The 23,394-nt window shown below is 40.4% G+C and overlaps 1 protein-coding gene across 4 annotated transcripts in view; it reads left to right on the top strand.

Moving 5' to 3' along the window:
* Positions 1–10,762: 10,762 nt before the first annotated feature.
* RNLS (renalase, FAD dependent amine oxidase) overlaps positions 10,763–23,394 on the top strand; it is a 268,188-nt gene continuing 255,556 nt past the window's right edge. For all 4 annotated transcript variants that reach the window (XM_032430322.1, XM_032430324.1, XM_032430325.1 and 1 more), the window contains exons 1-4: positions 10,763–10,948; positions 12,228–12,333; positions 12,992–13,134; positions 18,907–19,065. In XM_032430322.1, coding sequence (XP_032286213.1) covers positions 10,831–10,948; positions 12,228–12,333; positions 12,992–13,134; positions 18,907–19,065 — 526 coding nt within the window. In that variant the 5' untranslated portion in view covers positions 10,763–10,830. The remainder of the gene's footprint in view (positions 10,949–12,227; positions 12,334–12,991; positions 13,135–18,906; positions 19,066–23,394) is intronic.

The raw sequence follows: 23,394 nt of genomic DNA on the forward strand, positions 1-23,394 counted from the left end.
AAATAATGCTGCCACAAACATAGGGGTGCATATATCTTTTCAAATTAGTGTTTTCATTTTCTTTGAGTAAATACCCAGTAGTGGAATTACTGGGCCATGCTGTATTTCTATTTTTAATTTTTTGAGGAACCTCCATATTGTTTTCCACAGTGGCTGCACCAGTTTGCATTCCCACCTATAGTGTAAGAAGGTTCCTTTTTCTCCACATCCCCACCAACACTTGTTACTTCTTGTCTTTTTTATTTTAGCCATCCTGATCGGTATGAGATGATATCTCATTATGGTTTTGATTTGCCTTTCCCTGATCATGAGTGATGTTGAGGATCTTTTCATGTGCCTCTTGGCCATGTGGATGTCTTCTTTGGAAAAATATCTATTCAGATCCTTTAACCATCTTTAAATCATATTGTTTGTTTTTTGTGTGTTGAGTTATATAAATTCTTTATATATTTTGGATATTAACCTCTTATCACATATCTCATTTGCAAATATCTTCTCCCACTCAGTAGGTTGCCTTTTTGTCAAACATTGATTTTCTCACAGCCCTGGGGGCTGGAAGTCCAAGATCAGCCTAGCAGTATAAGTTTCTGGTGAGAGCTTTCTTCTTGACTTGCAGACAACCACATTCTCACTATGTCCTCAGGGAGCGGAGAGAAATGGCTCTATCCTTCTTAAAAGGCCACTAATCCTATACAGAAGGCCTCACCTTCATGACCCAACCTAATGACTCTAATTACCCTCCAAAGGCCCCATCTCCAAATACTATCACATTACAGGTTACGGCTTTAATGTGTGAATCTGGGGGGGGGGGGTGGTCACAAACATTCAATCCATTACATATGGTAATTCTATGTTTTTTGAGGAATTGCCATAGCCCTTTCCACAGTGGCTATACCATTTTACATATGCACCAGCAATGCAAAGTGTTCACATTTCTCCACATCCAATTCAGGGTGCTTGTTTTTATTTTTTGCTGTGAATTTTGAGAGTTCTTTACATATTTTAGATACCAATCTGCTTTCTGATAGATGATTTACAAATATGTTTTCCCATCCCATTGGTTGCCTTTTCACTGTGTTGATGGTATTATTTGATGCACAAAAACTTGAAAAATTTGATGAAATCCAACTTAGCTATTTTTTCTTTTGTTGTCTATGCTTTTTGGTATCATATATAGGAAAGCATTGCTAAATCCAATGTCATGAAGTTTTTCCCTATGGTTTCATTTAAGAATTTTATAATTTTAGTTCTTATATTTCAGTCTTTGATACAATCTGATTTAACTTTTGTACATGGTATAAGGTAAAGGTCCAACTTCATTATTTTGCACACAGATATCCAGTTATCTCAGCACTTTTTGTTGAAAAGACTGTCCTCTTCCCAGTGAAGGGTCTTGGCATTCTTGTTGAGAATCATTCCACCATATATGCAGGGTTTATTTCTGGCTCTCTATTCTATTCCATTGGTATGTGTCAGTATTTATGCCAGTAACACACTGTTTACATTATTGAAGCTTTGTAGTAAGTTTTGAAATCAGTAAGTGTGAAACCTTCAACTTGGTTCTTTTCATTGGAATTTTTAACCCAAGAGAGTAGTATTTCTCTTATTGTTTCATTCCACTGTGTAATACATATTGAAAAGTATGTGTGCTTAGTTTTCTGAAGCAGACTTTATAAAAAGTGTCATGGATACAGTTGTCAAAATCACTCAATATGTATATGCAAATGCTAAGACTGATGATCAGCTTATGGAACTCTTGAAAGAAATAGAAAAAAAAATGAGTCTTGTGTTCTTTGCCAGAGGTCATTCATCGAGTCATGGATGATTTTTAAAAGATTTAGTGTACCGCCAACTCTAATTCAACACTGCTCTAAAACAAAAGCAATATTACCAAATACCCAGTAATCAAAGAAAAAAAAAATGATGGCAGTGTGACTTAACCTTTTCTCATCCATACGCTGGAAAAAAAAAAAGCTCATTTATTACCTTATTAATGTACTACAAATTATGTGTAAGTGGAAACTTTCTATAATGCAATCAATAATAATGATTTCACATTTTTATAACATGAATCAATATGTGGATTTATTTCTAACTAATAGCATTATATAAATTATCTACAAAAACTAACAAAAAATTGGAAGAACACTTTGTGTGATACTGACAAATTTAAAGTTTCTTTTAAACTCTAATTTGAATTTGATATGAATAAGACTAATTAACATGAGCTTTCAAATTAGCTTAACTTTGGACCGATGTAGCTTTCAAATTGGTATACCATTTCAAAGCCAAATTAACTCTCCTAAAAAATTGTTTTAAACTGTCTAGATGCAAATATGCAAGGAAAATAATTTATTTGTAGTCAATTTAGTTATTGAACAACTTTGAAATATGTTTGGACACCTTGGATATGTGAAACCACTCTTTTAAGCATAAAATTTATTTTATTTTATTTTTTATTTTTTAAAGATTTTCTCCATTTACTTGACAGAGAGATAGAGAGAGCCAGAGAGCATAAGCTGGGGGGTGGGGGGTGGGGCAGAATGGTAGAGGCAGAGGGATAAGCAGGCTCCCTGCTGAGCAGGGAGCCTGATGTGAGGCTCTGTCCTGAGACCCTGGGATCATGACCCAAGCCGAAGGCAGACGCCTAACCGACTGAGCCACCGAGGTGCCCCTATGTCTGATCAAGTATGTCTGATAAAAAATTTAGCTCTCAAATTGACATGTTTTTATAGGAGTAAATTACACACTGGATTTTAAAGACTAAATACAAAAAAATGTAAAATATCTCAATAATTTTATAATAGTTGTATGTTGAAATGATAATCTGAATATAATGGGTCACTATTAAAGTCACACAGATATTATAGAATTAGCCATTCCTACTAAAATAAAATGTTACTTTTACCTGCAAACCTTGTACCTAACACAGCAGATATCATTATTACATCAGCTTAAGTCACTCACCATAATTTTCCATCCATGCTGGCTGCCTGGTGAAATATTATTCCATGGACCAATCACTGGTGCTTTGCTCTGTTTAGGGCAAACTTTTATAAGATATTAAAGATGAAAGTAGAATGGAAAATTGAGTTTTCTACAAGAACACTAAAATTCAAGGCAACCAAAATTTTAAATAATCATTTTTAAAGATTATCACCCAGTTAGCAAAAGTACTTAAACAAAATATGAAGGTACCAAAAATCTGCATTATTAATAACACCCATCTATAACCAAATATAATTTCCTAAAAGCTGATTTGAGGGTTATTTTTCTTCAGCTTCCGACATTAAAATGATTAGCTTGACTCTAGACACACCCTACAACAATGAAAAACATTATAACCATACCTCTCTGTTCTTGTTGATTTTAGGTGCCTAATGTGTGTGTCTTCAAAGTAGTCAATCATAGATGGTGTTCCTTCTAGCAATAGAGTCATAAGGGAGCCAAAAAAGGAATATTGTTCTAGAAGAAAAAATAAAATGAGAACATTCAACTTCAGTGCAATATCAAACCCAGCCTCCTATCATTTTTTAAGCTACTTTCCCATATGCTATTCTAAATAACATTCACAAATATGAGAGCACATCTACAATGGTTGTTAGTAGTAGTTTCCCACTGACTTCAGTTTAAAAAAAATTAAAATTACTAAGACATGATTCCAGTTCTCTTAAAAACCTGAAATAGATTTCTGTTCTTCTGCCTGGCAGTTACTGCAGTAACAGCAGTGAGTTGTAAATATATAGTCTATGACTGGTGTAAAGCAGTTCAAATATAGTCTTAAAAGTATTACTAGGTTTTGAAGACTCATCCCTATGGAAAACATGAACAAGTTTTCAATTTTTTACTCAAGCCGTATGATAGAAAATATAACATTATTTGAAGATGGGCTAAGATTATCTTAAAATGTATATTGTAGACCCTAGGGAGACCACCAAAAATGTTTTAAGAAGCATAAATAATAAGCCAATAAAGGAGATAACATTTATGAAATCTTGGGTTACATATCAGTAGTGACTTGGGCAATCTTTAAAGATGACAACAGAGGACGCTCCTAAATGCCCCTCCTCCCATGGACACACTGAATGAACAGCTACACATGGAACAATTCTTTCTGAAAGAAATCCAGAAACTAGCTGAGCAATAACTATACATTGGGCAAATGAGAAAGTACCCACATCAAAACTGGTGGGAAAGGCTGAGACACACTTTGCACAACACCATACCATAGGGAGGGATCCCCAAACTCCCAGCTTCTCCCTGAGGATTATAGGATTTGAACACCACATCTAGGGCCCCAACTTTTATGTCACACACCCAAGGGATGGGCCCCTGAAACACTTAAGTCTGAAAGCCAGTGGGGCTTGCATCCTCAAGACCCACAAGACTATGATAAACAAAGGAGCAGCTTTTAGTAGATGTGAGCACTTGCCACATCTATCATCCCAGGGCTCAGTACAGAGGGAGTAGGCAAAAATGCCCATTTCTCAGTTTTTCACTAAAAAATGTCTATTTGCATACTTTAAAAGATGCTGCCTGAGGATCAAGCTTCTAATTAAGCACACATCTAGGGGCTGACTGCCATGCTTCCCAGAGATCATGGAAGCCTATGGACACCTCCCTTTCTCTCTAGCCCGCTCCAAGTTGCCAGTTCAGTACACATATCTAGCACCCCAGCTTTTGTGGTTGCCTCTTGAGGGACAGGCCCCTGGATTGCTTGGCTCTGATAACAAATGGGGCTCACATTAAAAAATTCCACAGAGCTGTAGCAAACAAAGAAGAAGTTCTTAATGGGCTCATGAGCAACCCTCTCCTCTGCTACACAGCCAGGCCCAGTGCAGAGGAAGCAAGCAAAAATGCCCATCCACCAGTTTCTCCCTGGAAGGGGCCTAAATACTTACTTTCCATGTTGCTGTCTGATGGTCTAGCTTGCATCTGGACACTGTGATCCTTCTCTTTAGGACACTGATGGTTTTGGCATGGCCTCAATTACTGGGAGCCACTAAGAACAAATAAGGTGGCTTGGGTGATCACAAAGGATATTCAGGAGTATAGGCTGGGATTATTGATGAGGTTCATCTCCTATAATGAGACCACTCTGCCAAGACTAAGAGAGGTAGCTCTTTCATCAAATGCACAGAAACCCATAAGGCAAGTCAAGGAAAATGAAAAACACAGGAATATGTTCCAAACCAAAGAACAAGATAAAACTCCAGAAACAGATCTTAATGAAATGAGGATAAATAAGTAACTAACCTGATAGAGAGTTCAAAATAACAGTCATAAAGATGCTCCCCAAGATCAGGAGAACAATGCATGAACAAAGTGAGAATCTCAACAAAGAGACAGAAAGTATTAAAAGTACCAAAAAGAAATCACAGAACTTAGCTGAAAAACTCAAGAGAGAGTTTCAATAGCAGGCTAGATCAAGTGGAAGGAAAGATTAGCGAAGACAGGGCGGTAGAATTCATTTAATCAGAGGAGAAAAAGAAAAAAGAATGAAAAAGATGAAGATAGTTTAAGGGTTTATGGGACACCAACAAGTGGACCAATATACACACATTATATAGGCCCCAGAAGAAGAGAGAAATGGGCAGAAAGCTTATTAAAATAGTAAGAATAGCAATAATAATAACAACAATAATAATAACAGCTGTAAACATACCTAATCTAGGGAAAGAAACAGGCATTCAGATCCAGGAAGCCAAGAAAGTTCCAAAAGAGATGAATCCCAAAAGACCATACCGAGCACATTATAATTGAATTGTCAGAAGTTGAAGACAAGGAGAGAATCTAAAACAGTAAGAAAAAGAACTTGCTATCCACATGGAACCCCCATAAGACTATCAGCAAATTTTTCATCAGAGACTTTGCAAGTCAGAAGAGAGTGGCATGATACATATATATTCAAAGTGCCGAAAGGAAGGAAGGAAGGGAGGGAGGGAAGGGAGGGAGGGAGGAGGGAGGGAGGGAAGGAAGGAAGGAAGGGAGGACGGAAGGAAGGAAGGAAGGAAGGGAGGACGGAAGGAAGGAAGGAAGGAAGGAAGGAAGGAAGGAAGGAAGGGAAAAAAAACCCCTGCCAACCAAGAATATTCAACCCAGCAAAGTTGCCCTTCAAAATTGAAGGGAAGATAGTTTTTCAGACAAGTAAAAGCTGAAGGAGTTTATCACCAGTACTAGGTGAGCCTTATAATAAACATTAAAGGGACTTCTTTAAGCTAAAATGAAAGGATGATAAGTAACAGGAAATTATGTGAAACTATAAAACTGGTAAGGTAAATATATAGTTAAATTCAGAATACTCTAATGTTTCACAGTGGTGGTAAATCTTGAGATTTCTTTTATAAAGCTAGTAAAGAGCAATTGTGAAAGGAAAGGTAGGAAAGGAGAATCTGCTTGACCACAAAGGCTTTTGCATATTAGTAAAAAGTACTTTCAGCAGTTGAGAATGTGGAAATTGACTTCCTTAAAATTATAACTGTCTACCATTTAGAACATCTTCATTTACTTATACATATTCCATTTGAGGACTACTCTCCTATCCAGTACTTCAATTCCTTTTGCAATATCCCCCATTGTGCTCATCAAGGTTTTGTTTGAAGGCGTCCCAGTTGGAGAGCTACTTCATGAGGAAATGTGTTCCATTTTTAGATGTATCTACTTAAAATTATTCTTTAAATATCTTCTTTGAGTTAAGCCAGAATCTACTTTATAATTCCCATCAACTGATTTTAGTATACTGATGTATCCCATTATTTTTCTCTCCTAAGGTCTTTTACATATTTGAAGATGGCTTTCATGTTTTCCTGAAGTTTTCTTCAGGCTAGAAATCTCTATCCTTCTTACCTATTCAAGTAAGATAATTTCAAGTTCACTTATCATCCTGGACATTTTTCTTTGGAATGGTACCCTTTTCTGAATGATCCTCTTAAAATCTGGGGTCCAGCACTGAACCTAGTATTCTAAATGTGATCTGACCAGTCTAAATAGTGTGGGACTATCACCTCTCTTGTTCTGCACACTGTAACTCATTTATCATAGCTTAGGTTTATATTTACTTTTTGTCTTGACAGCACTATTACACTGTTAACTCATAATGAACTTAAGGCCAAGTATAATTTTTTTTCTTAAGTAGGCTCCACATGGGGCTTGAACTCACAACCGTGAATTCAAGACCTGAGCTGAGATCGAGTCAAACGTTTAACCAACTGAGCCACCCAGGCACCCAGGCCAAGTACAATTCTAAGCTCTCTTTCCCTGATTCTGTAAAATTATTTTCTAGATACAAGGGTAAGACTTCGAATAACATTGTCCACCTTTTTTTGTTGTTGTTGTTAAATTTGTTTCAGTGACTTCTATTGAAATCTCTTAAACTCCTGATCTTAAAATAACCCAATGAAGCTGTTCATCTTGATTTTATGCCATCTAAAAACTGTTAGATTTGCCATCAATGATTATTGAAGTTATCAATAACACAGTTAGTGAGAACAGACAGAGCCGTGCATCACACAAATAGACATCCTTTGCTAACTCGCATGATATTTTTATATTATTACAGTCATATTATACCATAAAAAAGCACTCTCTGAGAAAGTATTTTCAATACTGAAACTGCCCCACTGAATTACCATTTGGCCTATCTTAGTTTAAGCATTATCCTTGAAAGGTTTGTATACCTTCTAGGCAAACAGTGAGCTCTGTTTCTGAGAATTCCAACTTTGCTTCTAGTTGCCATGGATACTATATTGACTATGACAATGTTTCTGCCCTCTTGGTGCTTAAATTCTATTAAGTAAACAATAAATAAATAGGCAAAAAGCAAGATAACTTCTAAAAGTGATTAAGTGACACGAAGAAAATTAAATAGGTTAGTGGAATAGAGTCACAGGGTGGTTGTTTTAAGTCAAAGGTTACAGAAGGCTTCCTTTAGATAACTTTTAAGAGGGACTTAAATGAGCAGAAATAGTCAGCCTTGCAAAGATCAGGAAAAAGAACGAAGAGAAAAGGTCAAGGTGACTAGGAAGAGTAAATATAAACACACCTGTTCTAGCTATTTTGTAATCCTACTTTCTTTAGTTGTCTAATAATTCTCAAATTTCTCAGAAAGATACACTAGTACCAGCAGCCAACCATTGACTTACAACCCTACAGTTATAGCTCTGGACTAATATAACCTACTCTGGAGGTTGGGGCTGGGGGCTAAGGTGGGTGGCTATACCAGTCCCTAAAGACTAATGAGAAATCACAAGCCACCATGGCTACCTCTAGTCAGTGGTCATAACAATCCCAAATTCTATATAACTTTTTAAAGAACATATTGTTGATCACACCAGAACAGGAAAAGAGTGAAGAATTAATGCAAATGAACAATTACTGGAAACACAAGTCAAAAAAAGTATGCTCTGTACTGAAGAACCACATAAGCAAAGGCTTACTGCTTTCACAGGTAAGTGGAAAATCTGAGCATATGTTTGGGGAACATACGATAATTCTATTTAGCTATAGCACAGGACATATGAAGATTACCAAGATAAGATATAAACATAGGTTGGGGAAATATCACTGAACACTTTTTATGCCAAGCAGTTGAACTTGGTTCTGTATGAAACTGAGAGCCACTGCAAGTTTTCTGAGAGCAGTACTGACCGATCCAGAAGCTCAGTGGAGAACACAGATTAGGAATGGGGAGGCTGTAGAAAGTCATTCTAATAATCCAGTTAAGAAGTAATGACTGCCTGGGGCACCTCGGCGGCTCAGTCGGTTAAGCGTCCCACTCTTGATTTCAGCTCAGGTCACAATCTCAGGGTCATGAAACTGAGCCCTGAGTTGGACTCCGAGCTCAGCATGGAGTCTGCTTGAGATTCTCTCTCCCTCCCTCCCTCTCTGCCCCTCCCCACCCATGCTCTCTTTCTCTCAAAAAAAAAGTAAAGCTGGATTTTACTGGTGTAGAATTGCATGGGATTGAATATAAGAGACAGAGGAGAAGAGGTCAAAAAGACCAGAGGACTAATAGTTAACAAGAGTGGGAAAAGAGAAGCTATTGAAGATGACCATGAGGTTTTAGGCCTGATTATACAAGAAATGAGGAAGCAGGAGATGGTGGACATGAGCAGAACAGACTCAAAACAATCCAGGAGGACCTGCCCTGGTCTTATCCTTGAGATACTGTGTAAACTTGCGCACACTCACTTTAACTTAGTGTCTATATTTACATTATGTAAAATGCTGGTGGCAGGGGGCAGTCGAAATAGATTACCTCAAATCTCCTTTCCAGACAATTCTGAGATTTTTAGAATGTGGTTGTGAAATCTCTTAGACTATAAACAACTTTAAGGCAGGGATTGATTAACTTCTTTTGTCTAGCATATCAGCTTTATTTTGCTTATAAAAAATAAATTAGTAGATATATATGGCCTTTCTAAAACATTTGAAATTAATAGAAAAAGGTAAATACATCTGTTTCCTCTTGAATTTCTTATACTGCATATGTACTTGTCTCTGCGTATGTTTACAGAACTCTGGGATTTTACTAGTTTTGTAGCCAGTTTTTCAGCATTATAGAATGAGTAATTTTCTATACATCCTTAAACTTTTAAAGCCATATTTTCTTAGTAGCTTCATTAAGAAGTTTGGATAGCCATAATCAAATCAACTAAATCCCCTGTTGGTTGTAGACTTCAACGTTTCTAATAACATTGAGGTAAGTACATTTTTATGTAAATCTTAATGTATATCTATATATTATTTCCCCGAGATAAATGTCTAGACTTGGTATGTCTCATTTAAAGGACACAGTTTTAGACTTTACATATATTATCAAACTGTACTCCAGTTTGCTCACTATTTTTTGTCCTGGGCATTTTGTAACATACAAGTTGTAAATAACTATGTATTTAATGTTTTTCTGTTCAGCTCCATCTTTTATTTTTATGTCTTTTTACAGGCTATAAGTCATCTAAATTTTCTTGTCTTTTATCAGATATATGTAATATTGATCCATCACCAATTTGATGTATGGTAATTTCTTCATGACGGGGACATAAAGTAAAACTAATTTTTAAATGTTTACATTGGCTACCATTGTCAACTTTCTTAGCACTTCTCATAGCTACCCAGTTTCTCTAGTCTTCCAGATGATAATTTATCTACAATCTAGGGTTAACTGAATTCTTTATCAATGCTTTTTGTGTTTCACTGAGAATTTCCAGGACAATCTTGGGGGGAAACCAAACAGTGAGAATGGCCTGCATCCTTGTCTTGCTCATCTTTATATCCCTCAGAGCATTTGGAATGTGTTCTGACCTAGAAATATTTACTGAAGAGCTGAGTGATCTCAAGTTTTCTCGTGAACCAAACCACCGTAATCGTCACAAATCTGACACGCTGACGTTACTGTCCCCATTTCGCAGATGGAGAAACTGAGGCTCAGGGTTACAGGACAGCCACAGAGCCCGGGGCCGGTCTGAGAAGGACCGCCCCGGCATCCGCACGTGCTTCTGGAGGAGGTGAGCAGCGGCCTTCCGAGCCTCGCGAGTGCGGGCCCTCCCCGCGCACTGCCGGACTGGGGTGTCACGCCCGCAGCGGCTCCAGCCCGGGGTGGGGGTGGGGGTCGGTGCTCCCACGCTCCATCCTGCATCCCTGCCCCGCTCGGCGAGGCCAGGGGCGGCAATGGTCCCCGGAGCACCCGGGCCTGGCCCGCCCCCCTAACCGCGGCCCGCTCGCCTCCCGTCTGCCCCCTGCAGGTCGACCGGCGGGGCTGCGCGCCGGCGGGGCGGGCCTGGAGCGCGGAGCCCGAGAGAGGGGCGCGGCCTAGCCGCGAGACCCCGGGCCATGGCGCGGGTGCTCATCGTGGGCGCCGGGCTGACGGGAAGCCTGTGCGCAGCGCTGCTCAGGAAGGAGGCGCCCCGTCCTGTGCACCTCGCGGTGTGGGACGAGGCTGGGGACTCAGGTGGGTCGTCGGGCGGTCGAAACCGGGAAAAGGAAGCCGGCGCCTGCGGGCGGCCCACCCCGGAAGGTCTGTGGGAGAATCCAGCCACCGCGGCCGACACCTCCCGGCGGCTACCTGCGCGGTGCGCGCCCCGTCACGTTCCCGGAGCCTCCAGATCCCCGGAAAGGCCCGAGGCGGGCGGGAGTGGGCGGTGACCCCGGCGCCGCGCGGGGAGCGGGGCGGTGGGAGGAGCCCCGCGGGGCAGGGAGGGAGGAGCGGGAGGAGCCCCGGGCAGGAGAAGGCGGGGTGCAGGGGGTGTGGGAAGATCCCCGCGCGGGGTCAGGAGCGGGAGGAGGGAGGAGACCCAGGCAAGAGGAGTGGGGTTGGTGGGCGGGGAGCGGGAGGAGCCTCGCGCGGGGTCAGGGAGGAGCCCCGGGCAGGAGGAGGGGGGCAGGGAGAGTGGGAAGATCCCTGCGCGGGGTCAGGAGCAGGAGGAGGGAGGAGGCCCAGGCAAGGGGGGGGGGGGGGGGGGGTGTGGGCGGGGAGCGGGAGGAGCTCTGCTTGGGGTTAGGGAGGAGGGAGGAGCCCTGGGTAGGAGGAGGAGGGCAGGAGGAGAGGGAGCTCGGATGAAGTTCCGGAGGAGCAGGAGGAGCCCTGGGCAGGAGGAGTGGGGGTGGGGGGTCGGGGAGCGGGAGGAGCCCCGCGCGGGGTCAGGGAGGAGGAGCGGGAGGAGCGCCCCCCCCCCCCAGGGCCGCTCAGCGCCGGCGAGGAGCTCTGGCAGTTTGTCCAGCTTGGGCCTCCCGCCACCACCGCTGGTCAGCGGGCTTTGATCTTGGCCTGGCCATGCCTTCACTGCCTTCTGCGCATCGGGAGGATCCCAAAGTGCCCTTTGACCAGGACGAAGATCTAGTTTACAGACTCCTCTTTTTCTCAGGAAACCCAATTGCAAGAGTGATTCATTCTGACATTTCTTGGCATTATTTCGTTTTATGTTATCCATGCACCCATTCCTTTTGTTTAAATGTGTGAATCCAGAGGCCAGGCACAGCGCTGAACACTGCTGCACTCTTCATGTGTCCTCTTTAAAAATACGTCACAGTGACCAAATTGTCTCTGTGAACTACTTCCTGGCACTGGTAGAGGACAAAGCCCAAAACTAAACCAGAAAAGCACAACAAAGTCCTTTTTTAAAAAATACAGCCATAATCCATTTGGCCTAACCTGCGGTGAATAATTGAGGCGTGAATTGCAGAAGGTTTCATTCTGATGCACTAAGATGTTTCTTGTGAATGAATCCAAGGGGGAAGAATGACTACAGCCAGGAGTCCCTACAATCCACAGAGCACAGTTGACTTGGGTGCCCAGTACATCACCTGCACACCTCATTATGCCAAACAACACCAAAGGTGAGTTAGTTGAACGGGGCGGAATCATTCTTCGTGACTGTAGGATGTAAAAAGGTAGAAATCATCCAGTTTTAACAGGGTGACACTTTGCTTCTTGTAATATAGTGAAGATATAAATAAGATTATCATTGTTGATGAGTAAGAGGTAGCGAGTCCTACCGCCTGGTGTGGTCCTGAAGATCACATGAGATGCTACATCCTGAGGGCTCAATTTAAATATGAATTACTGTGTTGTGTTGAGGAAGAGGACAACTAGTCAATCTTCACCAAATTCAAAATGGGGGGACTGCATACCTTTCTATCTTCACTGACCTTTAATTTTGAGAGATACAAGAAAATAGGACTTCAGCTAATGTCAGCAAAAGATTTATGGATTCTCAAAAGGTTTCTGTTCTTCACCTGAATTATGGTTTATTAATTTTTTTGAAGTACGCTCTAGGCCCCACCTGGGGCTTGAACTCAGGACCCCGAGATCAAGAGTCGCGTGCTCTACTGAATTATGTTTTATTAACACGAAACATACATTGAGTTGATCATATGAAGATTTCTAGTTATTATTTAGAATGATAATCTCTAAGAATTCTTGGAAGAGAATACAGTGTTTTTAAGCTAACTGATTGCGGTATATAATTATATCATATATATTGATTTATTTCAGTTTTTATGATGACCTGTTAGCTCTTGGCATTTTGAAGCCTCTGACCTCTCCTATTGAAGGGATGGTGATGAAAGAAGGAGACTGTAACTTTGTGGCACCTCAAGGAGTTTCTTCGATTATTAAGCATTACTTGAAAGAATCAGGTAGGGATAGGATTTTCTCCGCTTTCTTTTAAAATTGGCACTTAAAGATAAAAGTTGTATGCATAATTAAATATTAATACTATAAAGAAAGTTATAAAATAGATGTTCTCTTCACCACTCAATAGCTAATTTTCTTTTCCTAAAGTAATCCCTAATAATAGTTTTCAGTGTATGCTTCTAGAAAAAAGTTTGTGCATCTATTGATTTACATGACTGCCTCTATTTATTTATTCATGTATGTGTATATTTATTCTTTTTAAGTATACAAATGGGATTATTTTTCATAAACTGACACCTTGTTTGGTCTGTTTATAATAAATCAGTCCTCCCCTCCCCATTTTCTATCTGTCTACCTCCTATTGGTTCTGTTTCTCTTGAGAAGCCTAATACATCATCATAGACTGAGTCAAATCTTAGGTCTGTTTTCATAACAACAAATTCAGTATGCTTCGTTCTTTTCAGTGCCTGTTCAGTATTACATTATTTATAAATAAACATACATTGTATATGTAAGCATTAGCTTTCTGGAAAATATTTAGGTTGTTGGTGGGGGTGAGGGGTTGTTTTGGTTTTAGCTAATACCAATATGGCTGCACTGTCTAATCCTGACACGCTTCTGTAAGCATATCTGTAGGACCAATTTCTAACAGGACAGTAGCTGTGTCAAATGGTATTGTGAATTTTTAATTAAACTAGGTGGTGCCATCTATTCCTCTTAAAGAATATCTCATCAACAGGGAATGAGGAGGCGCCTGGGTGGCTCAGTCGGTTAAGCATCAGACTCTTGGTTTTGGCTCAGGTCATGATCTCAGGGTGGTGAGATGGAGCCCCAAGTTGGGCTCTGAGCTCAGTGGGGAGTCTGCTTCTCCCTCTACCTCCACCCCTCCCACTTGTGTTCTTTCTCTCTCTCTCTCTCTAAAATAAATAAATAAATCTTTAAAAAAATTTTTTTTAAAAAACAGTGAGTATCTCTTTCTATACATGTTGATATTATGGAGATTTTTAATTTTTGCCAGTGTGATAGGTTCAAGCTGGTGTCTTTTTGTGTTTTGATTTGTATTTACATAATTATGAGTGAGTTTATGCATCTTTATGTTTTTAGCGAGCTCTTTCCGTCTTTTTTCTGTGAGTTTCTTATTTATAACCTTTGCCTATTTTCTATTAGGATTTTCATTTCTTCTTTATATGTTTCTGAATGTTTTGAAAATGACTTTTTTTAAAAAGATGATAAATGATCTTGGATGATAAATGATTTATTTTTTTTATTTTTTAAATTTTTTGAAATTATTTTTTAAAGATTTTATTTTAGTGTGAGAGAGAGAGAGAGAAAGAGCACGCACAAGGCGGGTTGAGGGGTAGAGGGAGAAACAGACTCTCCCCTGAGCAGGGAGCCTGATGCAGGACTCGATCCCAGGACCCTGGGATTATGACCTGAGCCGAAGGCAGACGCTTAACCAACTGAGCTACCCAGGCACCCAACAATTTGTTTTTTTTAAACAGAAGTAAGTTTCTTGATGAATCATAATTAAGTAAATTGCCCAATTCCAGATCACTGACGAAAGGTGCTAAGAAGTTTTGTTTCAAAAGCTATTTGTAGAATAATTACCGTTTTGATTTTCTTCATCAACTTTTACTAATTGAGAACTCCAAGAATCCCTGATAGCAGGCAAGGGAGACGTCAGTGAGATTGAATATACATACAGCACGGGAACATAGTAGATGTCACTCTGGTTAGACCATTTCTCCATCTAGAATTCAGTCTACAATGGTGTATTACTCAGAATATTCCAGAGAAACAGAGCCAAAAGGAGGTAGATATAATAGGATACATGTGTGTTTGTGTGTATATATATGTGTGTGTGTATATATATATATATATATATATATATATATATAAAATAGGATATGTTCATATATATATATGATTTATTATAAAGAATTGGCTCATGTGATTATGGAAGTTGGCAAATGTCAAGATCTGCAGGATGAACTGGCAAGTTGGAGACAAAGGAAGAGATGATTTTTCAATTCAAATCTGAATACAAGGGGAAAAAAACCCCAAAAACCCTTGTCCCAGTTTGAAGGCTGTCAGTAAAGAAGAATTCTTCACTCTTGGGCGGGGGGGGGGGTCAGTCTTTTTGTTTTATTCAAGCCAATGACTGGATAAGAGCCATCTACATTAGGTAGGGAGGGTAATCTGCCTTAGTCTACCAATTTAAATGTTACTGGCATCCAAAATCACCCTCAAAGGCAGACCCAGAATAATGTTTGGCCAAATATCTGGACACTCCATGACCCAGTCAACCTAATTTTTTAAAATTAACCATTACAGAATGTGATACCTTTGGATATTTTGTAGAATGTCACCAATCAGCTTCATAGATTGCCTCCATATAACATTTACAAATCTCATTTCCATCATGATTTGACCCAATTTGGATGTGCATGTTTACTGAAATCCTCAAGTATTTACTAACTGTATTATCTGTCTATCCATCCATGCTTGCACACATCCATTCAGTAAACGCTTACTGAGTACTTGCTCCATGCCAGACACTGTTTTAGATGCTAAGGATACAAGAACCAAAGTCCTTGCCCTCTTATATAGCTGATGTTCTGGCAGATGGACAGTCCTTGAATACAGAGTACCTACATCCTGCTTTTGGGAGGTGTTTGGGAGGAGATATGTTTTGTCTTCCAATTTTGCTTTGGAAGCTCTTGGGAAAAGAGGTCATATTTAATTATTTGTGGCTCACATAAAATTTAACAGTACCCCTGTACGTAGCAGGTAGGTATCATGATATATAGATTTCTGTATCTAATTCTATATATGTATATGTAACATATGTATATTGGAGTTGTTAAATATATTTAATATAGTTATATATATTAGTTGACTATCAGTTTTAATTTAACCAATTCTTAGTAAAAACCTGTTTATATTTTCAATTTGCACAGCCTCTTGAGACAATGATTTTATAGATTTTTTATCACTATGTAAAATATTATTTACTTCAAAAAGTAATTTTTAAAAAAGATTACATACTACTGGTAGAAAGTTTGGAAGATACAGAAAGATAGCAAGAAAAATGTCACTATAGACATCAACAGTAAGTCCATTTTGTGACCTACTTTCTGCTTTTTTAAAAAATGAATTTTTATATAATTGAGTTCAAGGTCTATATAATTTGAGTCTATATAAATGATTTCTTTCTTTATTTTAATATTATCTTTGTAATACTTCAAGAGTCTTTTCCCCTCTTTACCCAGATCTGTTGTTACAGAATTTATAGACCTTATCTGTACTATTTTAAATTTTACAGTTGTATCCTTTTAAACATCCTTTAAACTTCTGTAAAGCTTTCTCTCCACTGAATGGTCCACAAAGGTGTTTTAGTGTTTCCACAACATAAGTGAGAGAGTTTCTGGAATCAGAATGACCTGGACTGAAATTAACGTCCTGCCACCCCTTCTTAGCTATGTAATAATAGGAAAGTTTAAAAATCTATACCTTGGTTCTTTCATTGGAAAAATGAGAGTAATAACAGTACCCACCACAAAGTGTTCCCGTGAGGACTAAGGGATATAATGCATTCATTGTCAACCCAAGCAAATGATAGGCTAGGTACAGAGCAACCTCTTGATAAATGTTGGTTTAAAAAATAATCTCCTTGAATGAAGTTGACCTTTGCATAAGAACCCAAATTGTGAAGTCATTCCAAAAATACTCTACAGTTTGGAATCGATAAAGCTTACAACCCCGCAATCTGTTGGACGAACCAGTAGTTGTTTAGATTGGACCCGCCTTCCAGGGAAATTATCTGTATGGGATATGTCTAATCATGTATGCTTTAGAATGCGTTCAAATCTCTAAAGCCAATATTTAACTAGAACAACTTCCCAGAGCAGCGGCCCGAGCCGCAGGGATGCTGATCCCGTAGGTCTGGCTTAGGGCTCAGAATGTGCATTTCTGACAGGTTCCGAGGTACTGCTGGTACTGCTGGTCTGGGGTCCACGTTTAAGAGAACCATTGACATACACCTTGCAGAATATTTGGGGACCATTGGGTTACATGTCCAAGACATTTGGCTGGGTATGGAGAATTTCTAGGTCAGTAGACTTCAGTTCCCTGAAACACACACACCTGCTCACCATGACCAATAACCATGCAAAGCTCTTTCCCAAGGGAATATTATGTGAAAACACAACAGAATAAAATGTGTAAAATAACTTGACTTACTAGAGGTCCAGATCAGGGCCAGGACCAGAATGAGGCGAGTTAGTTGACCAGGTCGGGGCAAGACATTCTTGGGTAGGAGTTGAAAGCTCCAGTTATCTGCACCTTTCCCAAGCAGGGGCCTTAGGGAAAGCCTCAGGCAGGTTGGAGGCTGTTTACTAGCCCTTTCTCTCATCTATGAGCAGAATGATGCTAGTTGGCCTCAAAGAGATGGACCCTTGGGCCTAGTTAGCACCTTGTTCCTTCTAATATATTTGCCTTTGATTTAAAAAATGTGAATGTTTACAGTGTTGTCGCAGGATTATTCCAGGGACAGTGAAGGTGTCTGAGGTCTGGAGACATGACATGGAAGAAGTGGGTTTTTTGGGTAGATAAGACATACCTGAAACATGCAGATATTTTGAATCAATGTTAGAATGATGGTGGAGGGACCTCATAGGTGAGGAGGATCACACTGAGCTGGAGGACCCACAGGAAGGAAGCTTCAGGGCCCAGGGTGGATATAAGCCAGATTTTGAGTGGCTAGGATCGTGAGGTGTCCCCGGTAATGATGAACAGGATCTTCCAATGTGCTTTTTTGTCTTCTTCTTTATTATTTCTTGCTTTTCTGTTCCTGAGGCTGCATAAAAGTAGATTTGTTTTTAAATTAAGTTTTCTGAAAATTGAAATGTGTGGTAAGTGCTTGGTCCCAAGGAGACTTAAGTGATCCAGTTATGTTTTCTTATCTTTTGGTTTATGGTTCCTGATTCATTCTCTTCAACAGGTACTTATTAAATCCCTAGTATGTGCCGAGTACTCTACTGTATATGCGATACGGTATTCACAGAAACAAAACAGGCATAGTTCCTTCCCTGTGGGCTCACAGATTAATAGGGAAGAAAATATTAATCAAATAACTACTCAAGTAATTACTAAAATATTTTGGTGATAAAGAAGAAAAATGCAATGAGGACATTCTCGACTGTATTTCTCCTAATTCCAGTTCTTCTTAATAAAGGTAATTGATCCACCAACGAGGGCTTGGATTTCTTTCACAGACCCCTTTTTCAGGTTTAAGAGGGAATCTTAATTTCTTTAACAGGGAATATGGCTCTTCTCGCTCTTTCTAGAATTGTTAACACCTTCACTAAAGTGTATTCCTGCTCTACAAAGGTCATGAGCTTTAGATTCGGGTGGATATAGTTTTACATCATGGAGTGACATTTCTGAATTTGTTTCCTTGTTTGTGAAATTAATCATACAATGTATATCAAGTACTTATTATAGTCTTGGCATATAGTAGCTGCTCAATGAAAGACAGCTGGGATTCCTCGTATTGATTGTAGCAATAGGGTTTTGTACCCCGGGGCAGGCATCGATCCCGAGGTCCAGGGTGCCAGAAGGAGAGGAATTCCTACAGAATGAGAAAGGGAACCCCTAGAAGAGAGACTTCACTGTTTAATTCGCCTGAATGGATTCAGTGTGTGACTCTTCTGTTTCTCCTCATTCATATTGGAAATCCTGATTATGTGAACATGACTTTGCTTTTGGAACAGGTGCTGATGTCTACTTCAGACACTGTGTGACCCAGATCAACCTGCGAAATGACAAGTGGGAAGTCTCCAAGGAAACAGGTCCCCCCGAGCTGTTTGACATTGTTGTCCTCACAATGCCAGTTCCTCAGATTCTGCAGCTTCAAGGTGACGTCGCAAACTGTGAGTCCCGGCCTGCGCCGTCCACCTCAGAGAGCGGGGTTCCTCTCGTGGGGGGTTCACTGTGAGTCCCGGCCTGCGCCGTCCACCTCAGAGAGCGGGGTTCCTCTTCGTGGGGGGTTCACTGTGAGTCCCGGCCTGCGCCGTCCACCTCAGAGAGCGGGGTTCCTCTCGTGGGGCGTGAATTCAGTATAACTCTCTTAGCATACGGTATATTGTGGATTCTATTGATTTGCATGTTTTAAAAACTGATACTATGGCCTTGTTCGTGATATTAGTCTAGGTCAAACTGAAATCCATGGAATTTTTTTTAACCAGTAAAAACTTAAACATTTTTCTTACTGCCCTTGCCTTTAAGAAATAAATGTTTTTGATGGACATGCAGTTGCTTGGCCTAAGAGAAGAGCAGTCTCTTGGTGGACATTCTGGAGATAAGAAGATTTTTATGATACAAGAATTAATTACATCGGGCACATGGGTGGCTCAGTCGGTTAAGCGTCTGCCTTCGGCTCAGGTCATGACCTCAGAGTCCTGGGATCGAGTCCCACATTGGGCGCCCTGCTCAGCGGAAATCCTCCCTCTGCCCCCCCCCTGCTTGTGCTCTCTCTCTCTCTCATTCACTCACTCTCTCAAATAAATAAAATCTTAAAAAGAAAAGTGAAGAATTGATTACATCAGCCCCTGGGAAACCTCATCTTGGATTGCTCTTGAGTGTGAATCTCATGTTCTTGCCTGGGCTTGGGACTTGTTGGAGCACCTTTTACCTGGCTTCTCCCCCTCCTTTTTTAATTTTATTCTTATTTTTATTTTTTTTTAGATTTTATTTACTTATTTGAGAGGGAGAGAGAGAGAAAGAGAGAGTGAGTGGGAGGGAGAGGGAGAGACAATCTGAAGTAGACTCCACGCTGAGTGCAGAGCCTGACGCGGGGCTTGATCTCATGACCTTGAGATCATGACCTGATTCAAAACCAAGAGTCGGGCACTCAATTGACTGGACCACCCAGGTGCCCCCTCCCCCTCCTTTTTTTTTTTTTTTTTTTACAAACAGCTTTGAGATAAAATTCACAGACCATACAATTCATCTATTTAAAGTGTACATTTCCGTGGTATTGGGTATACTTACCTATATATGCGGTAATCACCACAGTCAACTTAGGAACATTTTCATCACCTTGAAAAGAAACCCCATATCCTAAAGCATTCGACTCCATCCCTCTATCTCTATCTGTATCTCCATCCTGGCCCTAAGCAAACAATAATCTACTTTGTGTCTCGATAGATTTCCCTATTTCCTGGATTCTTAAGAAAAGCTGTTCTGTGGCTCTGCCTCCCTGACTTTTCCCTGTCTTCCATCATGTCTGGCTGAGCCTGACACAGCAAAGTCATTGACTTCTAAAAAATACTCAGCTTGCCTTGAAGGGTTCCTTTCGCTCCCTTCCTTGAGCTCTTGCTTCGGAGAGATCATATATTCCTTTACTGTTTTCAGGTCATTGCCTCAGTGTTTGTTGGACTAATCTGCTTCCAGCCAAATTTTTCTGAAATGTATTTTTCATCAGCTCATTTGTTAGTTCTGTTACGTTCTGTTGTCTTCCTTATTTTGTCTTCATCGGTCCCTCTCTGATTATTACCCATATTTCCACGGCGCTATTTCTGTCGACTTCATGAAGAATAGTGTTGTCAGAAAAGGCCAGACATTTCAGTAAAAGTATGTTGCTAGTGATCATAACGATTGGATGCTACTGATCATTAATATAATAATATTTTTATTAACATGGAAAGATTCCACAATATTTTTAAATTAGAAAAGGTGTGTAGATGCATCTGTGTTTCTTTTCCATCTACCAAAAATAGTTTGACAGAAACATATTGTTATTGCTTGAAGATGATTTTCATTTTCTTCCTTATAATTTTTTGAATAGTCATAACTTTAAAAATAAGGAGAGTTTACTTTGACTATAAAAAATGATACTGTTGACACCATTTAAAAAAAATATCACGCTGAAAAGGAAATAGAACTTTTCTCCTTTTCCTTTTTATTGGAGGTGTATGGTGGGATATGTAGGCTCTTTATGATGAAAACATTTACAAGGGACACCTGGGTGGCTCAGTCAGTTAAGCATCTGCCTTTGGCTCAGGTCATGGTCCCAGGGTCCTGGGATCGAGCCCCACATTGGGCCTCTGCTCAGCGGGGTGTCTCCTTCCCCTCTCCCCCACCCCTCCCCTCACTCATGCTCTCTCTCTCAAATAAATAAATAAAATCTTAAAAAAAATAAAACATTTACAAATTATTGACTTGGTACGCTTTACTGAAGGTAAGGGTCTTTGGGTTTTGTATTGGCTCAAATCAGAATTGGACCCCATGCAAATAAGTCTGTGTTTAGTTCATTGTTATGAAAGAAGCCACCCTGGCTGTAAAGGGTTAAAACAAAATGTCCAACAATAACCCTTTAGCACCTATGGGTCTAAAACAAAGGGATTATTTATTTATTTATTTATCTGAGACGGGAGAGAGAGTGCAAGCGGAGGGGCAGAGGGAGAGGGAGAGGATCTCAAGCAGACTCCCCACTCAGCACAGAGCCCGATGGGCTGAGATCATGATCTGAGCCGAAATCAAGAGTCGGACACTCAACCAACTGAGCCACCCAGGCACCCCTAAAACAAAGGGATTAAAAACATCTGCTTTCTCTTTAAATTATAAATCTCAACACTGAGCTCAGTATGAGGATTGTTAATGTCTTCTGTCTGTGTTTTCCGGAGAGACTTGGATACGTGCTTGTTTGATTATTACAGGGTTACATCATAGGTCCCTTGAGGAAGACCTCCATCTACAAAGCCACGTGCTGCCACCTCGTGGACACTCTGTGTATTGCAGTTCTCCTCAGAATTCTTAAACTAGAGCGGACTCTGAAGAAGAGGCAATACCGAATATACATAAAACTGTGACTATAATTCACAAAACCCCACAGTGTCACAGGGAAATAAACTTAGGCCCACAATAACTGACTAACCTACCCAGAAGTGTATAGCTAGTCAGTGACAGGCCTTGCCTTCCTACAAACTGTGAGCAGCCCCGAGCCTTTGCTTTCTTTGCATTTCCTTCTCACTCCGTCCTGCTTTTAAATCATGTCTGCGCTCTTGGATCAGTACAAATACCATCTCTTATGTGAAAGACTTCCCTGTTGATTACACGTGGTCTGGATTTTCCCCTACCCACTGCTTATTTTGCTTTTTACAGAAGACAGAGAACTACTTTTTTTTTTTTTTTTGATAATTACTTATTTATTACATTATTCCAGGTGGGACCCATGTAGACAACCTCTTATAATTCATGATTCGCCTCCTGGTTCTATAACTGTGCGCTCTCTATGCATTAATATCACAGGATTATCTCCCTTAATCCTCACAACGATCCTAAGACATTATTATTATGCTTATTTCCATTCTTGGTAGTGATGCTCGGATGTGAACCTGTTGGTGAGACTCCAGAGCCCATACTCTTAACTGCTTACACCCAGTTCTCCAGGACATACTTCACCTTAGACCACCTGTTGCTAATGATTTCCTGTAGGGATGAGTTCGCATAGTGTCCTGCGCACTCCCGATCACCGTGTTTTCTGAACTTGCCTGATGAAGATCGCTAATTAAAAAAATTTAAGGGGTGCTTCTGAGAAGATTTTGATTCCTAGGGTTTGGGTAGGGCCCAGGACTCTGCATCTGTAATCAGCACCCATCCTGTATACATCTGGGATTCTGTCTTATTTAACACTCATCGGAGTTCATTGTGACTCCTGTTTTTCAGTGTCTTCTCCACGGAGCCATAAAAATCCATGAGGAAAGGGGTCCCGTGGGCCACTCTGTCCCCACCCAGCATCAAGTACCATGTGACACGCAGATGCACACACCACTGGCTGAAGGAACAGCATCTGTTTTATTCCCCAACTTGATTATAAGCTTCTTGTGGTCAGATGACCTTGGAGTCCGCTGGATCTGGCTTGGTTCCCCGTTTGGGTGCTGGGATAAAAGGGTGAAGCTTGGGTAGACCAGGGAGTTTCAAGACTGGAAGGGACCTCGGGGCTCATTGCTTCTTCCACCCTGACTTTAGAGACGAGGAATTTCAGATGTGATCTGCCTTCTACAAGATCGCACAATTTCGTGGGGACCACACAGGAGAAAGTGTGGCTGAGGAAAAGGAGGCTCCTTTCAAATATCCTTATTGTCTTGATTTCATGTTTCCTACACATTTAGTATTCATTTATTTATTTTAAAATGTTTATTTATTTTAGGGGGGGGAGGGGCAGAGGGAGAAGGAGAGAGAGAATCCTCAACAGACTC

Source organism: Phoca vitulina, unplaced genomic scaffold (assembly GCF_004348235.1).
Source record: "Phoca vitulina isolate PV1807 unplaced genomic scaffold, GSC_HSeal_1.0 scaffold43, whole genome shotgun sequence".
In the NCBI taxonomy this organism is placed as follows: domain Eukaryota; kingdom Metazoa; phylum Chordata; class Mammalia; order Carnivora; family Phocidae; genus Phoca; species Phoca vitulina.